Source organism: Aythya marila, assembly GCF_965140915.1.
Source record: "Aythya marila genome assembly, chromosome: 1".
Taxonomy (NCBI): Eukaryota; Metazoa; Chordata; class Aves; order Anseriformes; family Anatidae; genus Aythya; species Aythya marila.
Genome location: NC_139042.1, coordinates 206,594,593 through 206,607,848, shown reverse-complemented (window position 1 = coordinate 206,607,848; position 13,256 = coordinate 206,594,593). Strand labels below are relative to the sequence as shown.

General features: G+C 63.0%; 2 protein-coding genes across 2 annotated transcripts; both read right to left on the bottom strand.

Moving 5' to 3' along the window:
• Positions 1 to 1,051: 1,051 nt before the first annotated feature.
• Positions 1,052 to 6,243, bottom strand: LOC309874693 (uncharacterized protein). The gene is made up of 12 exons (XM_082753133.1): positions 5,832 to 6,243; positions 5,134 to 5,177; positions 4,777 to 4,840; positions 4,367 to 4,507; positions 3,792 to 3,890; positions 3,511 to 3,566; positions 3,288 to 3,422; positions 3,027 to 3,069; positions 2,712 to 2,792; positions 2,487 to 2,640; positions 1,872 to 1,942; positions 1,052 to 1,402 (listed from the first exon to the last, which is right to left on the bottom strand). Exons 1-12 carry the CDS (start codon positions 6,198 to 6,200, stop codon positions 1,247 to 1,249), a joined length of 1,413 nt encoding a protein of 470 aa, XP_082609259.1. The 5' UTR covers positions 6,201 to 6,243; the 3' UTR covers positions 1,052 to 1,246.
• Positions 6,244 to 6,935: 692 nt separating this feature from the next.
• GCC1 (GRIP and coiled-coil domain containing 1) lies at positions 6,936 to 12,963 on the bottom strand. Its single transcript, XM_082780426.1, has 2 exons — positions 11,906 to 12,963; positions 6,936 to 10,847 (listed from the first exon to the last, which is right to left on the bottom strand). The coding sequence occupies exons 1-2, from the start codon at positions 12,950 to 12,952 to the stop codon at positions 9,540 to 9,542; spliced, it is 2,355 nt and encodes a 784-aa protein (XP_082636552.1). The 5' UTR covers positions 12,953 to 12,963; the 3' UTR covers positions 6,936 to 9,539.
• Between the last annotated feature and the right edge of the window lie 293 nt (positions 12,964 to 13,256).

The window sequence follows — 13,256 nt, the reverse complement described above, 5'->3', positions numbered from 1 at the left end:
CCTGCCCTGCCACCACACAAGCCGTTTGCCTTCCTGCATCTTGGTCAGCATCGATGTGCTTGCACACTGCACTGCTCAGCAGCTGCTGGCTCATCTTTAGTCAGCTTGTACCCAGTCCTCAACAGGTCCACCTCCATTCCCAGCCTCAGCAGGGTTTGGCAGCCCCCATCCCCTTCTTTTGTCCTTAGCAATTTTCCCTGGGCCTGATGCCCCCAGGCTGGTCCTTGTGTCTGTGCCAGCTGAGCCCTGTAGCCATGGGGGTGAGCATGGCTGAGCAGCATCAGCACCAGAATTAGCCGAGGGCGAGCTGCCAACCTGATTGTGGAGCAGAGGGACCTGGCCCTGGCAGCTGTTTTTGGGCTTTGGGGTTGGAACCTGCCCCAGCCGTGGCTTCTCCATCTCTGTGGACGTGACCTTGGCCAAGAGCCTTCCGTGGGGGCAGGAAGGAGGCGCGAGCTGCCCGGCTCTGCCTGCTTTAATTGCTTATCTAGCAGCAGCAGAGCCCAGCAGCACCTCAGCTGAACACATTTATTTACAAGCACCTTCTCTCAAGCCCTGCAGAGGACTTGGGATTTCTTGCTGGCAGGAAGAACAACACTAAGACAAGCCCAAAGAGAACAGACAGAAGAAAGCCCCGCCACCTTCCTTGGTTTAGTTGCTGTTGATGGAAGGGCTGGGGGCTGCCAAATCACCCGCACACTGCCAGCCTCCCCCCGGCACCAGGGTGCTTCCTCGCCCCACGAGTCCCCCATAGCAAACTGCTGGAGCTTCTGTGCTGTGCCCTGGGGCTGTGCCGTGGGGCTGAGCCCTTGCTGCTCGGAGCATTTGGCTCTGCAGTGGGCTGTGAGTGCCAGGAGCAGCTCGGTGCTGCCTTGGGACGGGGGCAGCAGCAGCGCAGGCGGAGGAAATGGCTGCGGAGCCGTGGCCCCGGCGCAGCGCCGTGCCTGGGGGTTTGTGTCTGAAGGAAGGAAGCCGCGGTCGTGCTCTCGTGCAGCGCCTGGGTTCGATGTCTGCACGCTGCAGCCGCCTCCGGCAGGGTCTCTGGGCAGATGTCCCACCACAGCAACGTCACTGCCACCACCGTGGTCAGAAACCTGCCCAGGGGACCCTGTCCCGTGCCAGTGGCTCGCTGCACAAACATCTCCAGGCACGGAGGGGTCCACGAGATCCTGCCCCGCTGCAGGGAGCTGCTGGGGATGTGCAAATCGGGCTGAGGCTTCGGAGCAGCGGGACCGGGGGTGGCAGCCTAGGGCAGGGCCCCCAGGGACTCATCGTAGAAGCCCTGGAGGCCCCGGGGGTGCTGCAGGGAGGGCCGCGGGCCCATTGCCTCCCGGCGGAAATTTTGTCTCAGCCACCCGTAGGCCAGGCTGTGCAGGAAGCCCTGCAGGGACGTGGTCAGGGCCTGCGAGGGAGGAGAGGACAGAGGGGAACGGGGCTCAGCAGCACACAGGGCGATGTGGTGGGAGGAGGTGGCCTTCCTCATGGTGAGGCCACATGAACCAAAGCACCCGGCAGGAGCTGAGGGCCCAGACATCGCCCAGCAAAACAGGGGGAGACCAGAGGCAGCCCCATGGCCATGGTGCTTCCTTGCGTGGCTGAGGTGCCCAAAAAGCTGAGCTGGGCCTTGGGCGGCCACCAGTGAGCTGGGGCTTTTGCCTTGTGTCCGTCCTGGTGGCACCAGGGGGGTGGCAGCACCCATGGAGCTCGCCCTGCCCTGGGGGGGCATCACTGTGGCCAGGGGCTGGTGCGCTCCCAGTCCCCTCTCCCAGCTCCCGGCTGTGCTGCCCCATTGGGACCCCGCATCCCTTCCGATTACACCACCAACAGGGACAAAAGTCCCAGTGCACAGCCCAGGGAAGGGCTCTACTTACTGTAGCAACATAGAGGACAAAGACCGAGGCAGGTTTGACGCTGGTGAAGGAGAGGATGGTGAGGAGGAAGGCTGCAGGTGGGAAAAAAAAAAAAAGATGGTTTTTGGTCCCCTCCTCATCATGAGCTTCCCGTGCCAAGTGGCAATGCTCGTCCTTTAGCACCGCCTGTTGCCCATGGCACAGGGCTCTGTGCAGGACAAGCTCCTACGTGTAAAACAAAGTCCTTCCCAGCACGCTGCCCCAGCCCCATTGCCTCAGGGTTCTGTAAGACTGGAAGGAGAAATGGGCCCAGAAAGGGATGAGGCATTTATAAAAACAGGACCAAGAAATGCTCTCTAGCCTCCAGCTCAGAAACGCTGCCTGAAAGGCCGGGGGGGCTACACCAGCCTCCTGGCTGCCTTAATGCTGTGTGGGGGGTCCTCTTGTGGGGTTTGTGGGGTTTATCCAGCCACGGACCCTTGTGGACACCCTCGAGCTGTGTGCTCACATTCAGTCCCAGCCTCTTCTCTTGGCCCTGGGCGCTGCCTCAGCCCAGGACCAGCAGGGCTGGAGCAGGCGCTGCGGTGGCTTTTGCCTGCCAGTTCTGGGGGGCTGCCTGACCCCCCCTTGACTTGCCTGGCGCCCAGCAGAGCAGGAAAACCAGCTGGAAGTAGTGCGAGACTCTGCTGACGCTGCGGATGCTCCTGCCTGCGAAGCCGTCCTTCTCCAGGGCCAGCAGGGGAGCGGCGGCGTTCCTGCGGCTCCAGAGCTTCACCCTGCGGTACAGGAGCTGGGCGCGGGGCAGTGGCATCAGCCGGGGCGTGCTGGATGCAGGGGCCCCGTGCTCGCCCCGCGGCTCACCGTGCAGCAGCTGAGCACCAGCAGCAGGTACAGGAAGAAGATGATTTTCCCCTCCAGGCCCACGTCCTTCCTACCTACGTACTGAGAGGCAACGGGAAAACAGTGGGGCCGTGGGGCAGCCCCACGTGCTGCAAGCCCTCAGCACAGGGGCAGTGCTGGAGCCGGGAGCTGCGCTTCTGCCTCTGCTCCGGTGGGGACAGCTCTGTCCCCATCCCTCCTCCAGCATTTTCCCATGCACCGTGAGCCCGTTGCCTTCCCAGCCACCCTTCCAGCCCCCCTTGCAGGTGGGGAAGGGACGGGACCAGCAGCGCTCACCTGGTAGCAGACATCCTGGGAACGGCGAATGAGGAGCAGGCAGCTGAAACGGCAGAGGGTGCGGGTGGTGGGCCCCCGATGCCACAGCCCCGTCCCCGTGGCACTTTCTGATTCCGTCTCCCACCCCTAAACCCTTCACCACCCTGAGGTTTGCCCTGTGGGGAGCCTTCCCACACAACCCGGCTGGGAAGGCGCGTGGTGCCTGCGTGGTGCCTGCTCCTGGCCCTTTCTCGGGGCCGGGCGGCGAGGCTGGTGCTGCACCTGGAGCAGTACAGGCTGTAGGTCTCGTTGGAGCGGTTGGACGGCACGCCGGGCTGGATGGGTTTGGGAGCGATGTCGGTCAGGGAGGTGCCGCGGGCAATCAGCTGTCCCAGCAGCGTCAGCGCCGGCAGCAGCCTTGGCAGGGAGAGGTGGAGGTGAAGGCGTGCTGGGCACCCAGAGCAGGATCAGTGCCACAGGGATGGGGCCGGTGGCTGGCACCTACCAGGCCAGGATGTAGGGCAGACCCCGCCACGCGCTCTCCAGGCACCCACTCCTCTCCTGCAAGGAGGAAACCGTCCATGACCTGGCCCTGCTGGACCCACAGCAGCTCGAGGCTCCAGCCCTGCTCTGCTGGGACCGGGCAGGACCGCAGGGTGCGGGGGATGCCAGCGATGCCCCAGGGAATGGGGCTGCCCGTGGCTGCTTCCCAGGACATCGTGGGGCCAGAGAAGCCGTGAACGGGGAGGGTGCAGCCCGGCTGTGCCACATCTGGGGGACACTGACCTGCAGAGCTGCCACGTGCCACGCTCTCCAGCCATGGATGGCGCGGTAGGCTTCGTACGCATAGACCACAACCATCAGGAATGAGACTGCATAGAAGGTCTGAGAGAGGAAAACAGGCTCCTGCTGAGCCCAGAGCCCCGAAGGCACCGGCCCCCATCCCTCCTCTTGCTCTGCGTGGCGATGCCCCGTCCCCACACGAGGAGCAGAGCTGCCCCCAGGGTGCTGAGCCCCTCCTGGTCCTGTCCCCGTGTGTACCCACGAGGCACGGCTGTGCTGGGTTTGCCACCCCAGGCTGGAGGAAGGGCATGGGGACGATGAGAGGGAAGTGGCAGGGGCTGCAGTGCTGATCTCCCTGGGGCTGCCGGCCGTGCTTCCCCAAGGAAGCCGTTGTGGTGGCTCAGGACTGACAAAGGGGAAGAGGAGACAGCTCTTGGTAGGAGCAATGGGACCTCCCCGCATGGGACTTCCCCAGGGATGCTCCGGCCCACAGAGGGGTCTTGTTCTGTTCCCAGCAGTACAGGAGGAGGTGCACCGGTCCCGTTAGCCCCGGTCATGGTGCGAGGTGCCCCACTCACCGTGGCCAGCATCAGTCCGTAGGGGCAGGCAGCGTACGCCGGGATGAAGAGCGGGGCTGGCAGCAGCTGGATGGTGGCTGTGCTCAGCAGCACGGCGGCAGCCAGGAAATCTGCCAGGGCCAGCAGGAACAGGGGGCGAAGCTGGGAGCCAGGACACGGCGTTAGATCTGGCTGGCAGCGCCGCCCTGGCCAGACACAGCCTCTCCCTGGGCTGTGAAGAGCAGCTGCAGCCACGTCCCTCCCGGGGCTGTGTTGAGCAGAGCTGGGAGCAGCTCCTGCTTGCTGCTGGTGTCCTGCATCCCTGCCCCTTCCAGCCCTGCTGTGCCCGAAGCCCAGCAGCAGCGGTGCTGGCCCAGCTCTGCTTTGGCTTAGAGGGGGCCAAAACACATCCCCGGGCCCGCAGCACACACCTGGATGTGGCAGCACCGCCTGCGCCGGGAGGTGACAGCGAGGACTGAGGCACTGCCCACGAGGCTGGAAGAGACGGGGCTGGTGGTGAACGTCCCCACGGAGCAGCCACGTGTGGGAGAGCTCCACGAGTCCCAGCCGTGACACCCAGGACACGAGGAGCTCAGGCTGCACCCCCTGCCCACCCCCCCATTGCCAGAAGCTTTTTGTGCAGGGGCCGAGGCAGCTGCAGGTGCCTGAGCACGGTGCCGTCCCCCAAACCCACCCTAAGGGACCGGGTGCAGGTTGTGTGAGGCCAGGGCCACTGCATACTGCGCCCCCCAGCGATGTCCACAGGGGCTGGGGGGGTCAGCACCCACCTGAGCAGCAGGGCCGGCAGGTAGATGCACGTCAGCACAAAGACCTGCGAGAGGACAGAGAGAGAGGAGCGCAGGGCCAGGCGCAGGACGCGGAGCCGCAGGCACAGCCGGACCCGCTCCCAAGGGCATCCCCACCTGGTACCATCACCATTGGGGAGCACCCAGGAGCGAGGCAAAACCAGCACCTTCCCCACGCTGTGGCTCACGGCCATGCCCGGGGCTGGAGCCCCTTGGTCATTGCCAGCCCGTGGCTGGTGCCCCGCCAGCCCCACGAGGGACAAACCCCGCAGCCGGTGGAGCGCGACGCGGCGGCGCCCGCTTTCCCTCGCCCAGGGCTGGGGAGCGCCGCGGAGCCGCGTCCCGCTCGGGGCCGTGGTGCCGAGAGCAGCTCCCAGGCTGCGTGGTGTGGGGCTGCCGCGGAGGAACCGGCAGGACGACGGCTGAGTCACGGCGAGGAGCCGAGCGGCAGCTCCGGGAAACGCCGGCTCCAGCGAGCGCCAACCTGCCCGGCCTCGGCTGCACGGGCTTGGCCCCCTTGCTGCAGGGGAGCCCGAGCTGCCATCGCCCTTTTGCAGCGCCCCACAACGTATCTCCAACCCCCCTCAGATCTTTGGTGTGAGGAAAAGCACCAGGCAGGGAGGTGTCGAGGCCTGAGCAGGGGCTGCAGCGCTTGGCAGCAGCTTTCCGCACGCCTTTACCTGCTTGTCTGAGAGCGCTGACGGATGCTCCTCTTCGTTGGCCATGGCTGGGCAGCTCCGAGCCAGGTCCTTCGATCTCCTCTCTGCCACCGGGCACAGCCTGGGGACAGGCTGGGAGCCGGGGGGGTGGCGCTGGCAGCAGAGCCTCTCCCGCAGCCGCCTGGGCTCACTCCTGCGCCCGGCCGTGGGACCTGGCCGCGGCTCTGGCTGCGCGGTGCGGCCGGAGGAACCTGCCCAGCCGGGCACTTCCCCAGCAACGTGCAGGCTGCTGCGTGCAAGCCCTGCGAGCAGGGAGGGGACCGGCCCCTCGTGGAGCCCGGGCGGGCGTGCGGCAGAGCCTTCGCGCCTCCCCTCGCGCACCTGGGGCATGAACGGAGCAGGAGAGGCAGCTCCCACGGGCACAGGCGTGAGCGCGGCCCCGTTCTGTCCCTGCACAGCCCCGCAGCTCAGCCTGCTGCGAACAAGGCCGTGTGGGCATCCCCGCAGCTGCTGCTACAGGCACAGGATGGCTTCTGGAGAAGGGGAAACTGAGGCACGGCATCCCTGTGCAAGGTGAGCCCACAGCCTGGCTGCCCGGCCTGATGGTGCCAGCGGGCCCTGGAAGTGAGCCCCTTTGCTCCGCAAGCACCGGGGGTGAGCGGGGACGGGGAGCCGGGCAGGCTTAGCGCAGCCACTCACTGCAGGATGCGGCCCCCACGCAGCCCCACGTGTGGCTCGCAGCAGGAAGCTCTGGCAGGGGAAGCCCCCACGAGCAGGACGGGCGCTGCTGAGCACAGCAAAAAGGCTGCTGGAGGTGGGGAGGGACAAGCAAAACGCGACAGGCACCCTGCGGGCGGCCACCGCATCGGGAGCGGTGACTGCAGCCACTTCCCCCTGTGACAAGGGATGTTCAGGTACGGGGTGCACAGAGTGAACTCCTCCGTGTCCATGCACAGCCTGAGATGGGACTGGAGGCACAGGAAAGCAGCAGGAAAGAAGCGTGTGCAAGACCCTGTGGGTGCACCCAGCGCCTCGGTGCTGCCTCAGCAGCTCCACGGCCCGGCCGAGCCCCGCGGTGCCTGGTGCTGACAGGGAGGCTGCGGTGCCGCGAGGTGTGCGCCCCCACCCAGCTCACCAAACAGCACGCCAAGTCCTGCTTCAAATATAGAGATTTCAGGTTTATTTGGGAGAGAATTGGCTGAACGGAGAGGAAAGAGGGAAGGATGTGCGGGAAGGTGTGAGGGAAGGAGAGGGGCTACGGGGGAACAGAGCCCCACAGGCACCTCCTGCTTCCAGCTCACCAAACGGGGACTGGAGAAGGGACATCTCTCAGCAGGGCCAATGACTGCTTCAAAGCCTGAGACCCCTGGAGCAAGCTCTCCGATTTCAACCCCACCACCTCCACCGGAGCAGCACGTGGATGCAGCCTCAGCCCAGCCCCGGCACGGAGGCACCTTCCAGCAGCAGGAGCTGTTCCCTGCTTGGCTTGGGTGCCCCCTTCCAAGACCTCCTTGGTCAGCTGCGGATTCTGCCTGGGGCAGTTTTCCCTGAGGAATTTTAGAGGAGAAATTAGCACCGGGGGTTGTTGGCAGAGAGGTGCCTGCGGAGCTCTGCTCCTCACCAGCAGCGAGGCAGGAGCTGTGGAGAGGGCTCCAGGAATTTGGCTACTGAGATGAGGACTGCTGGCACGGCTCTGAAAGGAAAAAGGGCTCTGCCCTGGCGAGCTGCTACAGCTCCCAGCGGGCTGGGGACTGTTAAACAAGGCTTGGTGCCCGTGATTACAAACATCCCCTGTGCTCCGGGACGGGGAAGTTGTGCTTCAGCACCCAGGCTTTCATTAAAACAAAGCAAGTGCACCACAACCAGTCTCCAGCGTGATTTTGCCCCCGCAGGAGAGGCAGCTCCAGGAGCTGCAGCGAGAGCCCATCCGGAGCCCTGCTCCCAGGCCCCCCACGTCTCTTTCTGAAAGCAGAACGTCCCTGCCCAGCTCTGACCGATTAAACTCCAGCACAAACACTTCCCGAGGGGCTCCTCCCACCCGGCACAGCTCCTCCAGCCTCGTGGAGGTGGTGACTCGGTGCCAGCAGGCGGCACTGCCAGCGTGGTACCTGGCATGCTCGTTTTGCCCTCCTGGCCCTGCTTCACCTCCCTGACACGAAGCCCAGGCGCTGTGCCCCAGGAGCAGCTCGCTGCAGCAGCGGTGCTTTGCACAGCGATCCCTTCCACAAAGCCCCACGCGAGCTGCAGGCAGAGGTTGTGGCCCCCTGGGGCACAGCTCCAGCCGAAATGCCACCCAGACTTGGTTTTTGTCTGGCTTTTTGGGGCCCCATCCCCATCCCAGGGCCCTGGGTGACCGGGGGGTGCCCTCTAGTGGATGCAGCACCCAAGGGATCCATCGAGCCCCCCACGGGGTGGGCAGAGCCCCAGGAACAGAGCCTGCCCCTGGAGGAGGGCGGCTGCTCGGCTGCTCCCTCTGCTCCCAACCAGCCCAGCAGGGAGGGCAGAGGGGTTGATGTGACCCCCCCCTCCAAATGGCCTTTGCAGCCAGCTGTAAAAGGCACACACAGCAGACACCCCCCCACCGACCCAGGGCTCGCAGCTCGGGTCTGAGCAGCCAGGAGCCAGCAGCTCCCGAGCAGAGCTGCAAAGAGCAGGAACACCAACCCCGGCCTTACAGCGGCGTAGCAGGACCTGAGGTGTTTCAAAACGCTTCGGCTTCCTTCCTGGCAAGCCCAGCAGTTCACGGGGAAGTTAAGCAAGAACCTCCAGGGCCAGGCAGCAAAGCACAGCCTCACCGCTCCCAGAGCTGCCACCTTCTGCCCCTCGCTTCCTTGGGCTTCTCCCATCCCAGCAGGAGCGACGCCTCGCCCCCAAACAGAACCACGGAGCCCCAGCAGCTCAGTGAAACTCCCACGGGTTCAAAGGAGGCTGCTGAAGGTTTCTCGTTGCCTGTTTCAGCCTCTTGCTTGGTTCCCATCCCCGGCAGGGTCAGCAGGCTGAGCTCTCAGCTCCAACAGCCCCGGCACACAGCACCTTCTGCTGGCACCGTGTGCCCCCCGCAGTCACGAGGCGTCCTTAGAAAATCGTGTTGGGAAACACAGCTACCAGCACTGAGAGGATTCCTGGTCAGAAATGAGAGAACAGCTTAATGCAGTGTCCTCTGGTGGTCCCCAGTGCTACGAGGGGCTGCTGCAGCCACTGGTACAAATTTGGTGCGAGGTCATGAGACGTTTTGAGAAACTGCTCAAGATTTGCTGCATTCGGATGCTGCTGGTAATTAAGACTCACCCTTCCTGCAGGCTTTCAGCTTGGCTTCCTTGATTTTAACACCACGTTAAGTGCTTTTTTTTTTTTCCCCTTTTTAAATTTGAGTCACGAGCCTGCACAGCATTTCAAGACCCAAGCAAGTTCCACCCTAACAGAGCTCCTCACCCTACGCCTGACAAGTAGAGATTTTTTTTGTTAAAAAAATAAAAGCATCCGTATCTTTTTTTTTTTTTTAAGTCAAATTCCACCTCAGAGCAAATCCTCACAGCAGAGAGCACTGTGATCCCACCAGAGCAGTTGGCACAATTCGTGTAAACCAGTGCTAACAGCACCAGCTAAGCCCAGGTCTTTGCTGGAAGCTCCCTGCTCCTTCGCACAGCTGGGAAGAGGCTGCCCCCAGTCCTAACTGGGAATCAGAAGCGTGTTACTGGGCAAGAGCTGGTGGGGGTAGCACCGACCACCTCATCTCTTCCCAGAGGGCCACCAGCTGCTGTACGCCGACTGTTTCCTGATCGTTTGCTTCTCTTCTGGGCTGAAATGCAGAATGGTCAGTATGGCAGTTAGAGTCTGCTGGCGCCCAAGGGAGTCCGGCAGCGTCAGGAACCTGTAGACGATGTTCTTGAGGTACTCCAGGTTGGCCCCCTCCCTGCTCTTGTCTCTGAAGTTCTTCTGAATCTCATTCTGAAGCACCGACACCTCTTCCCGGTGCTTCTCCTCCTCAGCCAGGACTTTCTCCTGCAGCTGGTGCACTTCCATCTCCAGCTTGTGCTTCTGCTTCCTCAGCGCTGCGATTTCCACCTCCTTGCGAGCCAGCTGCTCCGCGTACAAGAAGAAGGTGGGCTCGCTGGTGGCAGAGAGGTGCAGAGCCTGGGGGAGGACCTCAGAGGAATCCTCGGCTGGTGAATCAGCACCAGCAACGTCGGCACCTGGTGCCCCGTAGGATTTGGAGCCCTGAAGCCCGGCGTAAGGCAGCACGATGGCTCTCAGCTGCTCCAGCTCTTGGTCCTTTTCCGCCAGCACCGCCAGCGCCCGGTCCCGCTGCTTGTGCATCTCCTCCTCCAGCTTCAGCGCCCGTTCCCTGTAGTCCAGCTGGCAGCGCTCCAGTTCCTGCCTGTGAAGCTGCTGCAGGTGGGACAACTCCTGCCTCCTGGCCTCCACGTCCAGCTGGTGCTGCTTCTCCGTCTCCTCCGCGGACAGCTGAAGCACGACGTACTTCTCCTTCAGGTCCGCCAGCTGCTCTTGAGCTTCCTCCAGTTCTTTAGCCAGATTGACGTCTTTGACGGACTTGTTCTTGAGAACCACCTGCGCCCTCATCTTGTACCTTTCAAACTCCTCCTTCAGCTGCTTCAGCTCCTGCTGGTAGTACAGGGCGGTGGCCTTCTCGCCGTCCGCAGCCTCGGTGCCCTTCGGCGGCTCCAGCTCGCACAGCTTCTCGATGTCCAGAGTGGGCTGGCTCCTCTTCGCCGCCGCCTGCAGGAGCTTCTTCAGCTTCTCCATCTTGTCCTTGAGGACGTTCACGTCCAGGTTGGCTTCCTCTACGCTGACGTCCACCGGGGAGCGGCTGGAAGCCGCGATGGCCAGGGTTTTGTTCTCCTGGTCCAGCTGCACGATGCGGTCCTTCAGCTTCTGAATGACCAGCTGGTCCTTCTGCTTGGCCTTCTCGTAGGTGCCGAGCAGTCCCGACACCTCGGACACCTGCCCCTCCAGGTCGGCCACTCGCTGCTCCTCCATCTGGGCGTGCTGGCGGAGCTGCTCCTCGGCCTGTGCTGTCTGGGAGCAAAGAGACAGGGCAGGGGAAGTTATCTCGGTGCTCTAGGACGAGGGCTGCAGCCATACACGGCCTCAGTTCTGCCCTGCTGACCTCCAAGCAGGCACGGGGCCATCCCGTGCCCTAACTCCCTACGTGAGCCCCCACCCTGCTGTGCCTGCCTTTAAAACAGAGATTCAAAGACAAAATAAAATGATAAAATAAACTTGATTCTGTTCCCTGCTCTGCAGAACGGCTGTTAGCAGCATTAGCTGCGCTGCTGTAGGTGTGCAGGGGGTGGGAAGCAGCAGGCTCGTGCCGCAAGCTGCTGCAGGGTTTTTTGAAATGTGCCCGTGCCCTAAAGCTTTAATGCACCTCACTGCTCGGTTCCAAACACAGCGCTCCCTGTCTTTGCCTTTTTTCCTTTCCCTTCAGCTCTCCGAGCTCCACCAAAGCCCTGGGCCTTCAGCAGCGTGGGTCTGGGGAGCCCCTGGGCCAAACCTCTCCGTGCTGGTCCCACCCGTGCAGATCCACCAGCTGCACAGCTCCTTCCACACGGCCCCGTCCGCACCCCTGCGGTCCGACAGGCTTTGTCAGAGAAGCTGTGAAGCCCACAGAAATCCCTCATCAGCACCATAAACGAGGGGAAAGCCGATTCCCTTGGCTCTCTCCCTAATCCTCCTGATTTAGGGAGGGTTATTGAGCAGTTATTTCCCTCTGTGAGCTATTTTAAGGGTGCCTTGCACTGCACTGAAGTACTTTACAGAGACAAGACCGTGCTCGTTGTCACGGCAGGCCAGAGCAAAGGTCTCTCTCCTCCCAGCTTGGCCACACCAGAGCTGAATGAGGCTGCTGAGGACAGTCACTGTGTAACCAGACCCAGCAGCCACCACCCGACTCGCACACCGAGTCACCAACAGCTTTAATTTTCCTCAGGGAACCTCATCCTGCAAACACAGCAGCGACATTCCCCTGCTACCAACCTCCTGGACTTTGTAGGACAAGGCAGGGGAGGAGAATCTGAGCTCCTCCAGCCTCAGAGCCTGCTCCCGGTGCTACCCACAGGGGCAGCAGGAATTACCTTCCTCATCTCCTGCAGCAGCTGGGACTGGAAGTGGTTCTTCAGGCTGGCCATCTCCTCCTGCAGATCCTGCACCCGGGGGTCCGGCTTCTTCCTCTCCTCCTGCACGGCCTGCAGCTCTCTCTTCAGGTCTTCCACCTCCTGGCTCAGCTGCCTGATCTGCAGCTCGTAGCCCTCCGCTCGGTCGGCCATGCTCACCCTCCCGGCCAGCGCCTCCCTCGTCTCCTCCAGCTTCAGCTCCGCGTCCTGGCGCAGCGCCCGCTCGCTCTGCAGCAGCTTCTGCAGCTCCCGCAGCATGACGGCGTGGTCGCTCTGCTCCTGGGCCCGGTCGTGCTGCTGCGTGATCAGACGGGCTTTGGTCTCGGCCAGCTGCTCCTGGACGGACCTCAGCTCCGTCTCCAGCTTGTCGGTCTCGTCCTCCGCCTTCTTCATGGCGTCATCCAGGTCCTGCTTCATCTTCTTCTTGTCCGCTTGGTACGAGGCTTCCATGCGGGATTTCTCCTGCGTGACCGTTGACAGCGCGCTGGTCAGGGTGGCCAGCTGGGTCTTCAGCTGGAGCACTCTTTTGTCAGCCTCGGCAGCAGCAGGGGGAACATCCCCGCTGCTCGTGCTGACGCCGCTCTCCGAACCATTTGTCTCCTCTGATTTAAGGGAGGAGGCTGCTGCTGCGGGCTTCTCATCCTCGGTCCCTTGCTCGCCCTTGGTACTGGCCAAACTGGCGGCTGTGTCTGCGCTGGTAGCTGTCCCCACGCTGTCCTCGCTGTGAACCGAGCTCTTGTCATCGGCAGAATCGGCAAAGGAAGAGCTGGAGCTAGCCACGGACGCGGGCTGAGCGCTGCTCAAGACGACATCTGCTTCGTGAGACGCGGACAACACCTTCAAGCTGGCTTCCAAGGCTTCCTTCTCATTGATCAGGCTCTTGTAGGCGATCACGACATCCTTCAGCCGCGCCTGGTAATTAAGGAGCTGCTTCTTCTGCGACTCGATGGTCTCCAGAAGATCTTTTTTACTCGGGCCACCCCCGAAGTTCATGCCAAACTTCTCCATGACTCTTCACACGACCTGGAAGGCAAAACACAGCACAAAGACTGAAAGAACAGCACATATGTCCAGCAGCACGCGGCCGATTGGGACCACGGTGCCCACACCCCCCAGAGCAGCACAGCGAGCGCCTGCAGGGCATTTTTAAACCCCCTGCAAAGGGCCCGAAGGGGCTGCGGGTGCCGGAGCCCTGCCGGGGGGGAGGGGGGAGCTCAGCGCAGCCCTGCCACAGCCCCGGCTCCTCAGGCTCCTGAGCCGGGCTCCTAGAACGTCCCAGGCTGGAAGGGGCCCTCGGGGCTCCCTGCCCCCA